Source organism: Spermophilus citellus, assembly GCF_964194105.1.
Source record: "Spermophilus citellus genome assembly, chromosome: 9".
Lineage (NCBI taxonomy): Eukaryota > Metazoa > Chordata > Mammalia > Rodentia > Sciuridae > Spermophilus > Spermophilus citellus.
This window is the reverse complement of record NC_138191.1, coordinates 52939503-52960903: the sequence shown is the minus strand read 5'-3', so window position 1 is coordinate 52960903 and position 21401 is coordinate 52939503. Positions and strand designations below refer to the sequence as shown.

General features: G+C 38.0%; 1 protein-coding gene across 1 annotated transcript in view; it reads left to right on the top strand.

Annotated features, from left to right (window-relative positions):
- Positions 1-3263: 3263 nt before the first annotated feature.
- The window catches only part of SNX7 (sorting nexin 7), an 84435-nt gene continuing 66297 nt past the window's right edge, over positions 3264-21401 (top strand). Inside the window, exon 1 of the mRNA XM_081308330.1 lies at positions 3264-3554. Within this exon, the coding sequence (XP_081164456.1) occupies positions 3315-3554 (240 nt within the window). The 5' untranslated portion in view covers positions 3264-3314. The remainder of the gene's footprint in view (positions 3555-21401) is intronic.

Below are 21401 nucleotides of genomic sequence, written 5' to 3'. Positions count from 1 at the left end.
TCATTAAGAGTCACCACTGCAGTATTGGTTCTATGGTGGGTATTTCACATTTATAAACATCTGTAATCATTATGAAAAATCCATCCATATACTTTTTTCAGTTCCCTTTCCACCAGTTACCCAATACTGTTCCTTCCAAGTCCTTGACCATCCAACCCAACCATATGCAACTACTTAATACAAATCTGTATTTTTGGCCATTTTTTTCAGACATGAAGAATGAGAAGTTAATACTCCATTTATGTATTATATGTCAAAATTCAGTCTACTGTCATGTATAACTAATGAGAACAAATTAAAAAAATAAAAAAGAAATGTCTCCTGAAAAGCTCATATTTTGAAAGCATGATACCAAGTGCAGGAAGATTCAGAGATGGGTCTTTTAGGCAATGATGAGAGCTGTACTATCTTGAGGAGATGCATACATTTGGAGGATTGATAATTTGAATTAGTACTGGTTGGTAACTATAGGCAGTTGGAATGTGACTGGAGAAGTAGGTCACTGGAGGCATACCTTTGAGGACTATATCTTGTCCCTGATTCTTTTTTTCACTCATTTTTTTTTTTTTTTGGTATTGGGGATTGAACTCAGGGGCACTCGATTCCTGAGGCACATTCCCAGCCCCATTTTGTATTTTATTTAGAGACAGGATCTCACTGAGTTGCTTAGCACCTCATTTTTTGCTGAGGCTGGCTTTGAACTTGGCAATCCTCCTGTCTCAGCCTCCAAAGCCGCTGGGACTACAGGCTGCACCACCACGCCTGGCCTCTTTCACTCTTTGCTTCCTTGTTGTCATAAGCTGAGCAACTTTACCATGTTCTTCCTCCAATGGAGTCAGCTGAGAATGGACTGAATCCCTGAAACCATGAACCCCAAAAAACTTTTTCTCTTCTAAGTCACTTTTGTCAGGCATTTTTTAACAGTGATTAAAAACTGACTAATATATATGGTGTATACATGTTGAAAATTCTGGGTACTGAAAGGATTTTCTTTCACCACTATCCTTCAGGTCTACCCTTGATTGGAGCTGTGGTGATGCAACTACTTACCTTCAGACAGTACTAGCATATGGTAAAGAATAATGGTCAGAATTAGAGTCCAAGAAACAAGGGAAAGGGCTGGGTATAGCACCTTTTAGTGTTTTACCTGCATTTGAAGTTTTGGACCTTGCCTATTTATAAAATTTAGTATCCAGACAAGAATTCTTCCATTCATCCAGCGATAGTCCTAATTAATGTGAAGTTAAGATTATAGGAGTTATGCATATTAGAGTTGGAGTTGTATCAATAATGAATAGGTTTGGGGTTTTCTTCCTTTAGGGAGCTGTAGTCTGTGCACCCAGATGATTGAGGTTTAACCATACTATATGTATAGGGAGTGGCAGGACGGGGGAGGTATGTGACGAAAGATTAGATTGCCAAATGGGTGAATTATAAGTAGGAATTTTTTTCTCTCCTTCTCTCCTCTACCCTTCCCTTTTTCTTCCTCTCCCTTCCCCTGCAATTCCTCTTAACTGACCAGCATCAATATGCCCTCACTGTTTACAAAATTCTCTGCCTTAGGAATCTTATTGGTACCTGGCCAACTGGGCCAAGTCTATAAAATCTCTAGGGTTTTAAAACTAGGATTATCAACACAGAGAAAGAACTATGGGCACATTTTTTTTTTTTAATGACAGTTATAAAATGGGAGTTCTCAGAAGCAGTGTAGTCCTGTTGTCAGGGACATCACTGGACTCCAGTGATATCACGGTCAGTGGCACTATGTGAAGTGGCATGGCATTTAGTATCAGGTAGTGATGGCAACAGTGTCTTGCAGGAGCGGTCCTGTGCATGGTTTTGACTGTGATCTGAACTGTGTAGTCTTGGTTTGTTCTGCCTATTTTCTCAGCCTGTTCTCTATGCTCCCTGGGCAATTATGGTGAGTCACAGTATCATTAAGAATTTCCTGGTTCAGAGATTGCAATTAGGAAATGTTAAATTTTCCTCACTAACCACAATGAGCTTAGAGAGGGACAAATAAAGTCTTATATTTCTGTAGACTTCAGCAGAGAGCCTTTTTGAGTGAGTACATCTGAACAGGCATATCATGATCTCTATTCTAAAAATGTTATTGTTTTCTAAAGAATATAAAACACATGCATGAAGCAAACACAATCTATATAGTGCAATAAATTAAAAGAGACTGTCATTTGGAAAGTCTGAAAGAGATGGGACTATAGTTAATTCCTGAAAGATAAGCAGGAGATAACATTTTGGGTAAAGGAATCATAAAGCTCAGTAAACTTAACTGACAATGACCAACCTGTCCAAAATCAGTGAGAGGTATATTTGACTGGATAAGAAGGGATATATTGAGGCTAGCGTCAGAAACAAAAATCAGAAATAAAAAATATTCTCTATTTCTATAAATAGAAAATGCTTACATATATCTTTGGTTTCCTTAAAAATTTAAATAAGGCCTACAGAAGAGGCCAGGCTTAGGGGAATAAAGAATAAAATCTGAAGATTATTAAAAACCTATCAAAGCAATTTGCTTTCAGTTTTCCATGATTTTTGTAATTTTTAAATATAATAATAAACAGTGAACTAGCAGCTAAATAATTACAGCTTTGCACTGGCAACGCAAGGACTGCAGATAATTTCTTTCTAGTCCTGCTAGTTGTCCTTGGCACTAATATTCTTGCTCATTAACTTCAGGAAGACTTCCAGGAGTAAAGATACATTGGAAAGCGGCTGAAAATAGATCTGAAATCTCAACTTCCCTGGCCTGACCATGAAATAACCACAAAGTTCTGTTACTGGGTCAAAAATCAATGACAAGAACAGGGGAGGTTTTCAAGTCTTCTATTTTTGCATCAGCCTTTAGTAATGATGGATTCCAAAATCACAACCAAGGAGAAAGGCAACCTTTAAGGGCAGGAAATACAATATTGGTTTTTGTCTTTTGGCGGGTTGGGTCGGCTGCCTTCCAGCCCGCTGTGGATCCCGCGAACCCGACTGTTCCCTCCCAGGCTGCTTCCCAGACCAAGTCACCTCAGAAACCTTTCCTCCGCGGTCCCTGAGCTGCGTCAGTGCCCGCCCGCAACTCTCCAGTCCCCCTTCCTCAGCGGGCAGCCGTCCTTCTCCCACCCTCGCCGGGTTCCGGGCCCCCCACTCTCGCTCCTCCAGGCGACCCCAGGCCAGGTGGGGATGCACCCCAGGCCGCGGCGGCCCTTCCCGGCCCGGCGCTCGTCCCGGCAGTTCCGCGTCTGCGCAACGGGCGAGGGGCTGGAGCAGGGCCGGCCGGGGAGGCGCAGGATGCGCGGGAGCCAATGGGCACGCTCGGGGGAGCCGGGCAGGCGGCGGCGGCCCGACGGGCGCGCACTCTCGGGATGGAGGGCGAGCACCGGGCATCTCAAGCGCGCTCCTCGGACCTCCCGTCCGGGGGCGGGGGCGCGGAGAGCCCTGGGGGCGGCGCCCCCTTCGCGGGCAGCAGCGGATCCTCCACCTTGCTGCAGGCCGACGTGCTCGATTTGGAGGAGGACAAGGATGACCTGGAGGTGTTCAGTAAGGTGAGGGCGCGGCGGCGGCGCGTCCCGGGAAAGTTCCAAAGCAACTCTGGGAGTTGCCACCGTTGATCCGGCGGCCACCTGGAACGCGCCCGGCCTCTCCCGGCAGAGCCTGGGAGCTAGAGGTGGGGGAGGTCTCCTTAAACCGCCGGACCCCGGCTGCAGCGGTCCCGGCTCTCAGGGCTGCGCCCTGGCGGGGTTCCGAACCGTAGCCGCTCCCTCTTCTGCACTTTGACCTGCCACTGGGTAGGGCCTTGGCTTCACGAAGTCTGAACAAAGTTGTGATCCCCACCCCCGCTTTTTGATCTTTGTCTGCCAGGGACATCTCCTCCAGACAGCTGTCTGAACCCGGGAAGCGGGTAGCCTGAAACTGTCCCCGCTCCTGCCAGCTGCTTTTCGGGCGCGGCCAGCTCTGAACTCGGGGAGAGAGATCACCTGAGTATAGGGAAATTATTTTTTTATTTAGTGGTGTTGTTTTTGGATTTGAGAGTTGAGTGACACCCAAACTGAGCCTGGAATCCAGTGGGAGTAGGTGCGAGGATATCTCAACCGGAGAAAACGGTCGTGTGTCTAACAGGAAGCTCCTCAGCTGCTGAGCTAAGGGTATTTCAGAGTCAACTACTGCCATCCCAACCCACAGCCGGCAGCTTTCGTTTTCCCCTTCCACTTCCCGCTGGAGGAAATTGTAGGGCTAAAGGCTTTTCCTAACTTGTAATTGGAGGAAAGTCTTGTGGGGGTTAGTGGTAGACTTTTGGTGCGTGTAGACTAGTACTTGATATTTCTTAAAGGTTTTGGAAAAGAAAAAAATAACTTTCTTTTAGAGTGATTGAAAGCCATTCTGGTTTCTCAAGTTGCTAATAGAAGACTTGAGTTCAGATCAGAACAATGTACTAATGACTAAGAAGCAATAGATAATTGTTACCCTGAGATGTTAGTTAAAGCAACTAACCTACTTAACCATTGTCTTTATTCTGGAAGAGAGAACAGTAGCTAGAAAGTGAACCAGCATAGTCTGGCTCCAAAGAGGAATATGTAAAATTCAGTTTTTTCTTGGTGTTAAATGGAATTGTAGGCCCACTTGCATTCTAGATACTCGGACACAGTCACAGTTTTGTGCTCTTTTCTATTTAAATTGCAAAACAACGGAATTATGTTTAGTTGTAAAAGGTTAATATTGTCTTTTTATATTACTCACATACTTTATGTTCAAATCAATGACAATTGGCCAATTGGTTGATTTATTTTTAACCTTCCTTTTTTTACATTGCTTTTTAAGTCTGTGAATATTAGTCTATGCTTATACATTGTTTAACTTCCAATATTGGAAAGGGGAATGTTGGGATTGGCAACTGTGTATCAGAATCACCTGGAACTGTTTTAAAACTTGTCAGGTAGTATCTCTTTCCCCAGATTCTCAGGATTCCAGCCAGCTTTTCAGGACCAGTTTTATTGGAGCACTATTGTCAGATGTGGATCTAAGGTGAAACTGATGAAATTTAAGATGCAGAGCTGTCCATCTGCAAGGCCTGTGGGAATATAGGGAATGGCTGAAGTTGTAGATATTGGGTGGGAAGGAATTGACATGTTGCAACCTGAAGCATTTTAAAGGAATCATTCCTGGTAAATTATCTGATGCACTCTCAGAAAATATATCCATGGCTCCAATTATTTTTTGAGATTTTTTTTTCTCATTCTAAATAAAAATGTATTTTTCCTCAAAATTTTTATTAGTAATTTTGTATTTTCTTATTAAGGTGTCTTTCCAAGCTGAGTATGGTGGTGTATGCTTGTAATCTCAGGGACTTGGGAGGATGAGGAAAGGAGGATTGAAGTTGGAGGCCAGCCTCAGCAACTTAAGTGAGACTCTGTCTCTAAATAAATAAGTAAATAAATAAAGGATCAGTATTAAAGTGCCCCTGAGTTTAATCCCCAGTACAAAAATAAATAAAATAAGGTATCCTTATAAATTGTGTAACCTTCAGTTCTCTGCACCTGGATCCACTGTTTATTAGGGTTGTATAATTGCATTTGCTGAGCACTTGGACAGTGTTAAGAAACAACCACTTCTAATAGAAACTGGCCATATAGATAAAAGTAAAGATATAATATTGGTTAAAGTCTAAAAAGAATCCATATTTGGAAAAATTTGAAATTAGCCACTGTATTATATTTTATAAAGTTAAAAATTTTAACCACTAGTTATAATTAGACAAGCAAATTTAAGAAAGTTTCCGACATTTTTCTTACTCTTTAAACTAATCCTCTGTTAACCTACTTCTCTGCAGAGTTGTCTAGCCTACTCTAGGATAATATCTTCCAATTACTCATGAAGCAGACTATCATTGCCCTTCAATATCTTAAGACTGGCTGTAATCACATCTGTTCCCTTAGATTGTTTGTGAATGAATATAGCTCAGTGGTAGAGCACTTGTCTAGCATGTGTGAGGCCCTGAGGTTGATCCCTAGCACGAGGGGTGGGGATGTTGAAAGGAATACACTAGTAGGCTTAATTCCAATCCCCAACTAAGCCATAAAGTGAATTTAGTGTTTTTAATAAATACATTGGAAAGAAAGAGGTTTCAATAGAGGCTAACATTTTATAAGAATAATGTAAAATTTAAGATTATTCTGGTAAATCAGACTCTTTGAGCAAGGTTTTGAAAATAATTCATATTTTCACAGAAAAGGATACTTTTGAAAGAATGGTAGGTTATCATTATTGGGACATTCAGTTTTCCATTTACTATAACATTTCTAGAAGTTCAAGGGCAGGGTTCTGGCATCAGCCGAGCTTTCAAGGTCTTAGGGGGAGGGAAGAAGGAAGCCAGAGAGGCTGAAGAATGGCCAGTTTTGCTCTTTAATAACAGCCTTCTTGCAAGACCTAACTCAGTGTCCCATGAAAACACTTAATCCCTTTTGAGGATAGCACCGCTAGTGTCCTAAGAACCTCCCACTTGGGCCAACGCTTAATGATTCACCACCTACCACTATTGGACATGTGAACCCTTGGAGGAAAAGCTTATATCTTATTTGACCGTAGATACAAACCATACTGGTAGAGGGACCTAACTATGTTGTTCAAAAATTCTATCAAGTACTTTGAGGAAGATATGAGAAACCTACAGATTAATTTTTCACATTTGATTTCTCAATGTTTCATTTCTATGATATACCTGTATCGGTCATCACTCTGATAAACAGAATTCTCTCCAATGAGAGAATGTAAATGAGGTTTTAATCCAGGGTCTACTTATAGAGTTGTGGGCAGGGTTGAGAACAAATAAGGGGTATTGAGGCACTTATAGTCTTGTAGTAACAAAAAGCCATTAGGACCCCTAGCTCTAAAGTGACAAAGAATGGAAATACTGTTGCTGGAATTTAGTGGGAACTAGGGCTGTAGGGAAGAGGCCACTTCTGCAGAAACCATATTTACAGAGAGATGTGGCTATTTCCTCAGATTCCCTTGAGGGAATAGGCAGCATATTCTCTGAGGTTCTCTCCTTTGCACTCCTTCCTCCTGTCTGTGCCCTGCACTGGTTGAGCTGCTAAAGATATATCTTCCTCAGGGGTCAGACTCCTGGATGAGTGGAGGCCGATGGTTAAAACAAAGCATAACTAGTTTAGAACACTATAGCAAAGGGATGGCCACGTGCTCTTCCGTAATGTGACCTCCTTTTATCAAGAGGTAGGATCTGTGCTTCTCTCCTTGAATCTGGGGTGGGGTGGAACCTTTGGGGGTGGAATTTAACTGTTTCTATAAGTTCTGCTGGCAGTGATGCTGTGCAGCTTCTAAGCCTAGATCCTAAAAGAAAACAGAGAATTCACTTTCTGAAGCTGCCACGTGAGAAATGCAACCTAAGCCCTCCGTGTTGTGAAGTTACGTTGAGATCATGTGTAAATGCTCTACCAGCAGCCCCATCCAAAGTCCTAGTCCCCGTCCGTCATTAACTTGAAGTCTGGCAGATGTTCATGATTACAGCCCCCAGCATACAGGTACCCTCAGCCATCAAATCCTCCCAGTTGAGGCCTCACATGTGGTGAAGAAGAAACAAGCCATTTCTGCTGTGTGCTACCAGAAAACCAGGGATCGTAATTAAATATAAAACACTGAAGTTGTTTTCTACCACTATGTTTAGGGATAGTTTGCTACGTAGCAGTAATAACTATAACAATAGCTAGTAGTCTGTGTAACATAGTCAGTCTTCCAAATCTTTTTGTAATTTAGAATAGTGGGTTCAGGGGAAGACTGAAATTTAATTGGGATAAATGTTAACTTCTGAAGAAGAAATCTGTTACTCATTATAAATAAAAATATAACAAAGATATAAGCTTAGTGGTTAGGAGCAGAGATTCTGTAGCTATATTGCCAATATTTGAAATCCTGGCTCCACTGCTTGTTAGCTTTGTTTTTCTTTTTTTAGGCAAATTATTTCATGTGAATGCCTCATATTTATCATTTGTAAAATGAGGATAAACAGTAAATATGAGGATTGAATGACTTACCAGATGTGTTCCTTTTCCCTGAAATTTACATCTTGATTCTGGCTCAGTGGCTTTTACCATTTTGATGGTTTAAAATGGTTGGGGGAGAAACCAATAAAACAAAATAAGGCTGAGCTAGGACTATTTATATTATACCTCTTCTGGAAATTCCACTCACTGCCATCATAGTTCTCTTAGTATTAAGTACTCTTATATTTCTTTCTAAATGAAATAGAGAAAAGATAAAAAAAATCGTCAGATTTTCTCTTTGAATTAGCATATGCAATCAATGATAAAAATTAAAACATAAGGAAAATTCAGAATAAGTTTGAGAAGACCCTTCATAGGGTCATGATCATATTATGTTTAAATATTCCTTGTGGTTTTTTAGTACATGAAAAATCAACATGTACAAATACATAATGTTGAATCTAAACAAACACTATTGTTTTCAAGGTCACATGGTGTATTAATTGTACTGTAATCTAACCTGTCCATGATACTTCTAAAGATCCACTCCACCCTCTGTTTTGAAAAGGGGAGTTGAGAGTCTGTCAGAAATAGCAAAGAAATATCTCATCTTGAGATGCCAATGCTTTGTTATTGATTCTTTGGAACATTGTGTCTAGATGGAACCTAAGATGTTATCTGGGAGGATCTTGAATCCATTAGCAGTGCCTTGATTGCCACAGAAAGAGTAACCATTTTGTCACACATTTCCTATCCATGAAGAAAAATAAAGGATTTCTCTGGTTTTGGTACCATGGCCTCTGAAGAAAGTCTGGGGAAGAACCAAAGTGGTTTAGCTTAGAAAAGACTTATATTAATTCTTTTAAAGACTCTTTATGAGGAGTCATTGTGATTGAGGTGGATTAAATGTTTGTAGTTTTTGAAAGGCAGAAGGGGAAAACTAAGACCACTGGGTTAAAAATCTTTCTTTTTTCCCAGGGCTAGGGATGAAACCCATGGTCTTGTGCATGCTAGGCAGGAGCTCTATCACTGGGCTGAATTCTCAGCCTACTGGGTAAAAAGTATAGGGAGAAGTTTTAAATCAATTTAAAGAGAAGTTTTCTAACTGAAGTTTCCAAAATGAAAAAGATTGCCTCATACAGTCATGAATTATGTCACTAAAAATGGCTAATACAAGCTGGATGACTAATTGTCCCAGAGAAGAAGATGATGTGACAGTTGACTGTCCTTTTCCATAATTAAGAAGTAGTTTCAATGTAATTCTAGCTTACCAAATTTAACTGCAAGAGCAGTGGAAAAACTTAATTGGATGATCCTACTTATCCCTTCAACTTAATTCCCAAACTGAACTCTATTCCACCATTTCCCAATTCCTAATATTTCCCGTCCCAATCCTGTTGTCCTTTCCACTTAATTTTCTGTTAATGATGTCATAATTCCTTAGGTATCAAGGATAAAATGCTTAATGTTTACCTTTTATTCATCCTACTCACTGACTCTCCATGTCTGCCCATATATATGAAATGTTCTTGGAATTGGTGTCTTTACAAATGCCTACAGCTGCAATCAGAGCACTTATATGGTTACCTCTGAGAACCATTAATATGGCCTCATGGTCTTCATTCTCCTCCTCATATCTTGCCTTTCTCTGGTCTATCCCATGTGCTTTCAGAGCTCTACTTAGATTGCTCTTCAAGGCTCTTGGTGATCAGACCACACCCTGGCTCTTCTTCCTTCTCCCTCACTACTCTCTTTCCCTCTTCTAGAGCCTCGCTCATTACAGAGTGTACCATGAATCAACTATGTTACTAAGAGCTCGTTAGAATGCAGTCTCAGAACTCACTCCAAACCCAGTAAATCAGAATCAGTGTCTGAGCAGATTTCCTGGTGGGCGGTTTATTTTCATCTTACATTTTGCCCAGCATTGGTCCAGAAGTTCTGATCTAGTTTGATTTGCTTGCCACTGCGTGAGCTTACTCTGTATTTGTTTACTTTTATAATTATTGCTGGCTCAACAAAATGAAATCCTTTCTGATTTTTATGGCCCAGTGTAGAACTACCTTTTCCTTAAAAGCCTTCTTCCCTCCCCAGATAGAATTAATTTCTTTCCATTCTGTGCTTTCCAGAATAATGTTTGAATATCATAATACTTAATACATTTTTCCTTTTAAATAGATGTTTATTTCTCTTATGTAAAACCATGATTGTCTAGTTCCAATAGACTAAACTTCTTGAAGGTAGAAGGCTAGGGACATCACATAATTATGGGATATTTAGATTGCATATTAATCACATACTTACATTAATGAATGACATGGCCTCTGACTTTTTTTTTTTTTTAGATCTTATAGATCCAGTTAAAATAGTAATTTGTTGATGATCTTTCAGAAAATTCAGTTTGTATTGTATTGGTCTTTCCTAGCAGGATACTATACTGAATAGAATTAAATTCTTAATCAGTGGTGAGTGATATTATTGCTAGATTGGTGCACAGCTCTCTGGACAGGATCTCCTGCTTAGTTTGTATGAGAAGAAATAAACACAAAGCATGTAAAACCCAGGGAAATCATTCAGGAATGTCTTTTACTTAGAAAAATAAATTGCTTTAAGCTAATAGCACCTGACTCAGGATTTGGTTCCAAGCCACAGAAACCAACTCTGGCAGGAAAGGAGTGAATTGGTATTAGGCAGCTCATATACCAGATCAAAAGGTTGGAAATGCAGGTGCAGAAAGGGAACTACAGTGCTTTCCTGCAGAAACAATGGTGTTTTATTTGTTTTTTATGTTTATTAGGTGCCGTGGAGGAAATTATTATGAATATTTTGGGAAAATGAGGTCAAAACACTCCAGATTTAAATATAATGTACTCTACATATAATATTTTATCCTATGAGCTTTAAAAGTGGAGTTTCATGTTTATATCTTTGAGGATCCAAGCACAACTCTTAACTAATAGCCTTCTATAGTTTTATAAATAGCTAGTAAAAGAAACACATTTGGTAGTTAATGAAATTATGGTGCTCAAAATTAATTTCATTCATGCGCTTATTTATTTCTATTCCATACTTTCTAAGGAAGAAGTAAAACTTAAATATTTACAGTTAACCACCTCATATATATATTTTTAAGGTTTTCCTTATAAGTAAGTGAAGAATTATGTGATTAAAAAGTTTTATTTATTTTAAATGGAATGTTTGATTAACTCTGGAAGTGTATATATCAATCATACTTCATGACAGTTACCTATAGTATTGGTAAAAAGGACAATGAAAATCAGTAGCAAATACTGACATAAAAAATCATGAAAGTCCACTTAGATGGTAAAGCCAATAGTTTTTAAAATTAAAACAAATAATTTTACTATTACTATTTTTACTTTGAGAAATATTTTATATGACATGTTTTCTTTTTGTTTATTTTTGAAGATAACTTTGTGGAGGTATATTTTACATAGCATAAAATCCACCTGTTTGGGTGAATGAGTTTTTTTCAAGTAGGCTAATTGAGTTGTACAGCCATCCTGTAAGCCTGTTTTAAAACATTCTCATCTCCATAATAAGATCCATCATTGCCCTCTACAATTAATCCCTGTTTTCCCACCCAACCATAGATACCCATTTGCTATTTTCCATCAATCTACTTAGATTTTCTTCCTCACATCATTTCATATAAATAGAATTATTTAATATGCGGCCTTAATGTCTGCTTTCTTTCAGTTAGCATTACATTTTTGAGGTTCACTTTTGTTGTAATTTTTATCATCATCTTAAATTTTTTGGTATAAGAAGCAAGAGTTCTTCTTGTTGTTGTTTTTAATATTGGGGATTGAACCCGGGGCCTTGCACATGCTAGGCAGTTGCTCTACCACTGAGCTGTGTCCCCATCCTCAAGAGTTCTTGTTTAAAAATGAAAAATAGCTTCATTAAAAATGAAATATGAAGAATAACAAGTCTGTTTAGAATTAAATTGAAAACCTTACTCTGTGTGACAAAAATACATGGTAAATTCTTGTCATATGAATGCTGAAAATTGGAAGAAAAAAATCCCAAATTTGTTCTATTCTACTATTTCTGAGAAATCTTTTTAACCTGTTTGAACATTGAATATTACCTTCATCAGCTCTAAGTTATGCTGCAGTATAACACCTGAATATCTAGTGGCTTACCTACAATAAAGATTTGCTTCTTAGTTGTATATCTTTTAGGGGACTCAGCTGTGATTCTGTTGTAGACTTTGAGTCTGTTCCCCTTAGTAATGTGCATTTCAGTCACTAAGGAGTGACTTCTAACTGGGACACCATTCCTTGGCAGAGGGAAAAGAATGCATGTGCTGGTGGAAAGAGGCAGCAGCTCTCACATCTTCTGCCCAGATGTGTGCATTGTCTAGAGCAAGTCACTGGCCAAACCTATTGGAGTAGGGGAAGCACTGAAAATTGCCCAGCAATTAGCCAGCAGGTATAATCCTCTCAAAGGAAGAATACTCTTGCTACCTCCAACAATGGTTTTGTGGCCAAGTTATAGGCAAATTACTTGTTAGACCTTTCAGCATAAAGAAAACCAAATTTTTAATAGAGCATTCAACATAAAAAAAGGAAATTTTCCATTAGTTAAGAGATTATCCAAGCATAATTGAGATAAGCGGAGTTGCATTAGTTATGATGAGTAACCTCTAATAGACTAATGCTAATAAATAGGTGAATAAGACCTTAGAGAAGCTGAGCAAGCTCTAGCTGGACAAGAAATGTCTTCTTTTGGATTTTCAGGTACAATATTCATCATGGAGTTCTTCCCTCACTGTTTAAAGACTTACAAAATAAAGACATGAATACATGAAATTCTGACATAGTAAATGTGACAATTAAGCTTTGTTGGTTATTCCCCTCATCAAAGCCCACGTTGGAGTCTGGCATGTCCTTTTCTTGTCCTTGAGTATTTCAACCCTTTTCTGCCATGGGCTTGCTGGTCTTGGACTAGACTTCTCATCCCTCAGTATTTTACATAGTTGGCTGCTTCTCCCCTTACCTCCTGAAAGCCTCCCTGAATGTAGCTACTAACAGCATTCTTCCTGCTCTGGAACTTACTCCCTTATATATCAATGCTTAGTCTCTAGTCTTGTTTTTATCTGGAATTATCTTATTTATTGAGGTGTTGATTTGTTTCTTGTCTGTACCTCCTTTGTGTTAGCTTTTCATCCCTGTGACTGTAATACCTGACATGATCAATTTAGAAGAGGAAAAGTTCATTTCATTCACAGGTTCTGAGATGCCAGTTCATGATTGGCTGACTCCATCACTGTGGGCCTGAGATGAGGTGGAGCTTCATGGCAGAAGGGCATGGCAGAGGGAAGCTGCTCACCTCATGGTAGCCAGGAAGCTGAGAGAAAGCTGAAAAGAGATCAAAATACATAATGCCTAAGGCATGCCCTAGTGACCCACTTCCTCCAGCCATGCCTCACCTGCCTGTAGTTTCCATGCAGTAATCCATTCAAATTCTTAACCCATCAAATAAATTAAACCACTGATGAAGTTATCTCTCTCATAATCTGATTATTTCACTTGTATTAACACAGAAGCTTTGGGGGGATACCCATATCCAAACGGTAACATTCTTTTTACCCAACTCAAAATATAAGCTTCACAAAAACAGGACCCCTGCCATACTTGACCATGGTTTTGTTCCCTGCCCAGGGCATTTGACATAGCTGGCCTTTAGTGAAAATTTTCTAAAGGAAATAAAATTATTATTTTAGGTGCTTTGTGCATGTGTTTAACTCAATGAAATTAAGAGATATGTGATTTTGTAAAAATTATTAGAATCCCTAAGCCAGAAACTTATTTAATTGTAAAATATGGATGATAAAATCATACTTACTTTCATCAGGTTGTTCAGAGGATTAAATAAATTAATGGACATATTAACTGTTGTGAAGGCACAGTTGCTAGTGCTTAGGAAACTGAGTATTTACTTACACGTTGAATAAGATGAATGATTTTGACTTAGGTAAACTCCCACTTTGATTCATAATGAGATCTTCAGAGAATCACAAACATATACTTGTTTCTATCTTTATAGGGCTTGTATTTGTTTAAGGCAAGACATTGTGGTACTATATAGATGATCTAGATGGAGCTATATATTACAGCTTCTTAGATACATGCAGAAAATATATATTAAAAAATCCTTTCAGGTAGTCAGAGAAGGTACCATTGGGATGAAATTTAGGAGGATTCTTACTTTTCATTGAAGTAATTAGAGCATGTTTTTCCATTTTTGAGAGTAATGCCAAAATTCTGGTAATTGCTTCTTAAATGTATGTGTGTAATTCCTTCTTGAGTGAGTCATTGCCTATACTGTCTGCTTGTCAATTTAGAATTACCCAGGGAATAAGAGTATTTGGTGCATCTCTTTTAATCCCAAACTGGTTTTTCTAATACATGTGTGAAATGAGTAAGTACACATTAAGACTCTTCAGGAATGCCTAGTACATTTGTTACTGGAGATAGATATTGACACAGTTCAACCTTTTCCTGGGGAATGTCTATAAAAGCTACCTTTTGGTTGAAGGGACTACTTTTAGTTTAATGCAGGCCAGGATTGATTTGAGCCACACCTAGTAAGTGCACAGCTGGCTGGCTGCGCCCCTTAGGAACCCTTTCTGGACACACTCCTGGGTTCAGTCTGTTGTGTTGTCTGTGTACAGCACAAGCCTTCAACCTCCTTAGCAGTTCTGGTTAGAATATTTTTTCCTGGCTCATTCTGCTCCAGTCTGTTGTCTCTGGATCCACTTTTGGCTGATTCTACATTTCCTGTGTGAATCCAGTACCTTGGGCTTGCTTTAAGGAAGGTTCCATACATGCTCTGTCCTTGGTAGACTCAGCAGTCATGGTTTGAAGGATCTTTGATTGGCAGCAATGTGACTAAGTGTTGAGGCACATGTGTGAGTGCATCAGTGTGTTTGAATACACACTTAGTGACGGACAGTAATGTAATTTTCAGCCCTAACTCCCTAACCTTTTAGTTGTTCTTTGTCTTTGGAGTAGTCTTTATTGAGGTGAATAAAAACATTGATTTCTGAATGTGTGTGTTTGTGTGCTCATGTGTGTCTAAATGTTAAGAAAGAAACAAACAAAGAAAAACCCTTAACAGAAATGCAAATACTGAAAGTTTGAAATTTACCTTCTGCCAATTTGCCAGGCATTAAAAGGACTTTACTTTTATTTTTAAGTTCTATGAGAAACCTGGGCAAAGAAAATTAATGCATACTTTTCCATAATCAAGACCATATCGTTGCTGGTGTGTTGCTGCACACCTATGACTCTAGCTACTTGAGACTGAGGCAAGAGGATTGCAAGTTTGAGGGACAACTTAGGGAGACTCTGTCCCAAATAAAAAAGGGCTGAGGGGGTAACTCAGTGGTAGAGTATCCCTGGGATCAGTACCCAGTATTGCAAACAAGAAAAAAATTATTATTATTGTTCTACTTAAACGTACTTTTTAAAAACTTTTAAAATAATTCTTATGGAATATTCTGATGCATATAATAGTATATGAATATCTATATACATATTTTATTGTTATTTATAGAATATCTATAGTGTAAAGCAAGGGCAAGCAGCCTATGGACCAAATGTGGTTTTGTAAACAACATTTTAAACATTTTATTAGCATATAGCCACACCCATCCTTTTTTATTTTATTTTAGGTACCTGGGTTTTAATCTAGGGCCAATTTACTTGAGCAACATCCCTACCCCCTTTTCTAAAATCTTTTGAGATAGTCTCACAAAGTTGCTTAGGGTCTCACTAAGTTGCTGAGGCTGGCCTTGAACTTGAGATCCTCTTTTCTCAGCCTCCAGAGGCCCTGGGATTACAGGCTTGGGCCAACTCACCCAGCCCCACAACCCATTCTTTTATGTATTGTCTCTGACCTGTCACACCACAGTGACCAAGTTGAAAAATTTTAAGAGAGACCATATGGCCCTGGAAGCCCCAAATATTTGCTGTTTATCTTGTTCCTTACAGATAATGTTTGCAGACTCCTGGTAATAGAAGAATGAAATTGACATCCATGAACCAATCCCCAGCAGAAGAAATAGAAAATTCAAATATTTTAACATAACTGTACTACCTCCCCAAATGATTCTATTTAGTTAAAAAACAACAAAAACAAAACAAAAAACCCCAAGTAGTCTGGAATCCATATTTGCCATTGATTTGTTATTGTATATATCTTGAAGCAGTATATTTTAAAGATTTGTGTTCTTTTGGACTTTGCATGTTTTAGGACTTTTAAAAACTCTACACTCCTGTGTGAAATCTTTTATGATTTACTATTCTTTTCTCCTCATACTTAGTTTATGAGATTACTCCCTGTCATGGCACAAGGTTGTAGTTAATTTTCATTGTTGTGTAGTATACATACCCTTGTATGCATATGGACGATTTATGTTTCCATTCTTTTGTTTCTAGAACTTTTTTTCTAGTTTCCAACAGTGCTGCCTTGAATGTACTTGTACTTCCTCAGATTTTGTGTGCTATATAGGTATATATTAATCATAAATATTTATTTACTTGCTTTAGATTAATATTTAATTTCATGAGAAACTGAAAAGAGTAAATTCACTGATGACTCCCAGAGATCAGTATCATATTTTGATATAAATTTGACTTAATGGCAGTTAGAAGGTCAAATCCTGGTTTCTCCACTTAATAGCAGTTAGAATTTGAAAACGGAATTTAACCTATTTCCTCATCAGAAAACCAGGAATCAAAGAGTTCTTGCCAACAGTATTTCTATCTAGTTAAGAAGGGAGAATAATGCTAAGTGTGAAAGTAAACACCTGTAATTTAAGCTACTCAGGAGGCTGAGATAGGAAGATCTCAATTTTGAGGCGAGCTTTGGCAAGGCAATAAGACCCTGTCTCAAAATAAATTTTTTTTTTTTTAAAAAAGGGCTGGAAATGTAGCTCAGGGCAGAGTGTCCTGGTTTCAATCGGTAGTATCAAGAGACAGGGGGATGAAGAATAAAGAAAAGGAAAAAGGGGAAAATATATTCCCTAGGATTGTGGTGAGGTTAACATAATTCATATAAAGCTTTTAAGCAGGCATTGTGCACATCACTTTCATTACTCATTTTTGTGCTCATTTCTATCCTCCTTAATCCAAGGTGAAGTATGACCTTTCTAAGGAGTTAAAAGTGTGAAACTGAAACTCAGAAAAGTGACTTGACCAAGTTCACACAACTGGTATATAATCTAAGCTTGGATTAAGGTTAGCTCTTTTTTTTTTAAATTAAAGATATCATTCCTTACTTTGTTTTCTGTTGCTATAATAGGATACCAATTATACTGGCCAGTTTATAAAGAAAAGAGTTTTATTTTGATTCAATTTTGAGGTAAGCTTTGGCAAGGCAATAAGACCCTGGAGTCTGGAAAATCCAACACTGAGTGACCATATCTGGCAAAGACCTTTGATTCATAGTGGAGAGGGGCAGGACAAGAGGGCATGTTCAAAGAAAGAACAGGATACAGTGAGCTGACCTGCTTTACAACAATATACTCTGGAGAGAAGTAACCTAGTCCTGAGATAATTACACAAATCCTTTCATGTGGGCAGTTCCTCCATGACCTAATCACGTTTTAAAGGACCCACCACCACTCAATATTATTATATTGGCAATTAAATGTCAACATGACTTTTGGTGGGGACAAAGCATAGTCAAACCATAGCACGACAGTTTTTATTTTATTTAATTAATTTATTTTGTCAGAAGGAAAAATTATGTGCAAAATTTCTTTGGTCAGTGCGTGGCTCCATAAAGCATGAAACCAAAGAAAGCACAAATGTATTTGAGTTAGCACTGTTTGAAGGTTGAAGAAATAAGAAACAGACGAATGGATAAAGGAACTGTGGTATGTGCATGCAAGGGTGTCTCTGCTACATGGCAATGGAAATTATGTCAAACAAGATTAGAGTGTTGTATGCCCCTTTATAGAACATGACAGGCTGGCTTTTCCCCCAATCACATTTTCAGCAGTGTTCCGCAGAAGGCCTTTCTCATTTATTATTATTATTATAAGCAGGCAGATTGGAAGGATTTGTAAACCAAAACACAGCTGGTAGGTCTAAATTTAGGCCTATCAAGATGAGTGTCCCTCTTCACAACATGGTTTCTCAAACTCCTTCCACTTTAAGTTGCTGTTTTACCAGATGTCTCTTGGTGTGCATGTTTCTTGTGCATCAGCAATTTTATTTGCATGGCCTTTTCATGCCAGTATTCTGATTTATCACACTTCTCACATTGATTTTTTCCCCTCTTCTACTTGTAAAAAGAAAATAGCTGTTTGTGCACAGATGGTGGATGCAATTTAGTATTATCAGAGTAATTCATGTTATATTTATGAGATGTTCCTGAGTAGCATTTTAGTGAGGGATGTTAAGGAAGAACATCTCTGGTAGAGGTCATATCTCACCTTTTAACTGGTTTCATTTGATGTTTATCTCCTGAGTGTTCAGATATCCACTAAATGTCATTTATTTTAAATTTCAGCTGTGTTTTATTTATTTCAGGAGTAAAACTTTGGAAACATCTAATAACATAAAGCAGGGGTGGCAATAACCCTTTTCCAGAAATTACTAGAGTTGTTATTAGTCTTTAAAAATAAATGAATGATTAGAGCAAAGAGGAAATATTTGAGATGTGGTATCTCTCTTCCTTTCTACCCTTACCTCCAACTTCAGGTTTTTATTGTGCACAACTCTAGCTGCAGATACGCTATTTTAGTTTGCTAGGGCTGCTGTAACAAAGTACCAGAGACAGAGTATCTTAAACAACAGAAATTAATTGACTTGCAGTTCTGGAGAATGGAAGTCCAAGATCAGGATGTTGGCGATTTGCTTCCTCCTATCTGTTCTAGGCCTCTCAGCTTGGCTGGTATGAAGACAGCTATCTTCTCCCTGGTTTTCTTTGCATTCTCTTTCCTCTGAACATGTTTCTGTGTCCAAATTCCCCCTTTTTGCAAAGATACCAGTTATAAAAATAACTACAGACCACTTTAATGAGACCTCATTTTAACTTAATCACATCTATAAAGACCTTATTTCCAAATAAGGTTACATTCCGAGGTATAGTTGATTATAGGACTTAAACATGAATTCTAGGGGAACCCAATTTGGTCTGTAACAAATGCTTATAATAAACCAAGAGTAACAACAGGAAAACTTACACTTAATTTGTAAATCATTTTGGCAATAAATTCCAATCTCATGCTAACACTGTTCCAAATCCACTCATTTCAGTAAAGTTACTGAAATGGTTTTCCTTACAATGGATGTATTGTTTTGGAGTAAGGATAAAATACAATGAATTCTCACAATACACAGAGCTTTTTTTTTTTTTTCTCTATTTTGCACATTCAGATCTCAGCCTGAAAACAACTCAAGGTTTTCTTGGTTTTGTGTGTGTGCATTTCACTATGGTAGCTATAGGAACAGTACTAAATGTGATTTAAAAAGCAGAAATTTGTCATACAGATAATTTCCCTTTTGTACTGATCTCTTGAAGGAAAAATGAAAAGTTGTGTTTTCATCATTTAAAAGACTAAGATAATGGGCATGTATCCAAATGTTGGAGGCGGTAGAGGATAAGAGAGACAGAGAGTGATTGTGGAGATGAGACCTCTGTTTAGAAAGAACAAATTTTGATGATCCATTTCTCCTGAAAAGCATCTACTGCAAAAGGTTAAATGCAGCTCTTTTTGGTTAATTGCTTCTTTGCTTCTTTTCACACACTTATTTTCTTTAGTTATTCATGTCCAAATGTAAATTTTAAAAGTATTGTCTGTGTCTGTGTATTTTCTTCCCCCATCCCCCCCTTTTTTTTTCAGAGTGAATATAAAGCACTTTGGATAGTCAGTTTTATTGAGGTTTTAGGAATGTTTGAGTGATTCATAGTAATTTAAATCCTTCTACTGAAATCTTAGATGTTGCTAAATTTCAGCCTGTAATTCTCCTCCTTTGCCAGATATCGAAACGTATTTTTGTGACACCACACACTACACTCACTGGAATCGTGAGCCTTTGAAAATTCATGCAGATCTTTCCCACTCTACAAAAGGGTGCATTTTAAGCTGAAGAAATGGAATGCTAAATTATGTAGTAGGTAAAAGAAGTGGGTTGTGGTAAGTTGGGAGGGTGAATATGAAAAATGCCAGAGCACATGGCAGCATCAGTGAAATTGAAAGTACATGCGCCCGTCATATTGAAATATGTCTGCTTAAAAAAACTCCTGTTTATATGAAATAGTTTTTGAGAGAGATTTTTGTACATGCTGATTGCACATTTATTTGTAAGTTCTGAGTTCTGTTAATGATTGCTTAGTTTTCCTTTATGTTAGCATCCCATACTTGCATTGGGACAGTCTTATTTTCATTTGTTCTGATGTATTTTTGCATATTTTTTATTTAACTGTGCAACCTTGATGAGCCAAGGAAAAATGACCAAATGTCATCTGAAGTCTTCTGCCCCATTCACCTCTTCTATAACCGTGATTTCCTATCTCTGAACATATCACGGACAAGGTTGACTCTGACAGATTTCACTTTTTTTCTGATTATGAAATAATATATGTTTGTTTAAGAATATTTGGAGAATGCAAAAAGTCACATAGAAAAATATGAAAGTCAACAGCAGTCCCAGCATCTGGAATAACTTCTGTGTGTGTGTGTGTGTGTGTGTGTGTGTGTGTGTGTGTATATATATATATATATTGCTGTATAGCTTCTAAGTGCTCCTCTTCTTTCCCTCCCTCTTTCTGCTTTCTCCCAGTCATACACCTACTAATATTATATATTGAAACCTGGTTGTGCATGGATTTATAACATGTTTTTGTTTAATAGCATACTATCAGCCAAGTGAGGTGGAACATTTCTGTAATTCCAGCAATTCAGGAGACTGAGACAGAGGGATCACAAGTTCGAGGCCTGCCTCAGCAACTTAGTGAGGCCTTAAGCAACTTACTAAGACCCTGTCTCAAAATAAAACTAAAAAGGGCTGGGGATATATATGGCTCAGTGGTTAGGTGCCCCTGGGTTCAATCTCCACTTCTCTCCCAAACAACAACAACAAAAAACAACATATAGGTAGAATTATTTTTTTTATATTTACATATTTTATTTAAAAGTTCTCTTATGTTAATAAAAACAAGTATACATAATCAAAGATATGAAAGATCCAATCAAGTACTTAATATGGGTATGGGTTATAGACTTTTTTTTAATTGATTGTTCAAAACATTACAGAGCTCATGATATATCATCTTTCATACATTTGACTCAATTGGGTTTTGAACTCCCATTTTTACCCCAAATACAGATTGCAGAATCACATCTGTTACACACTC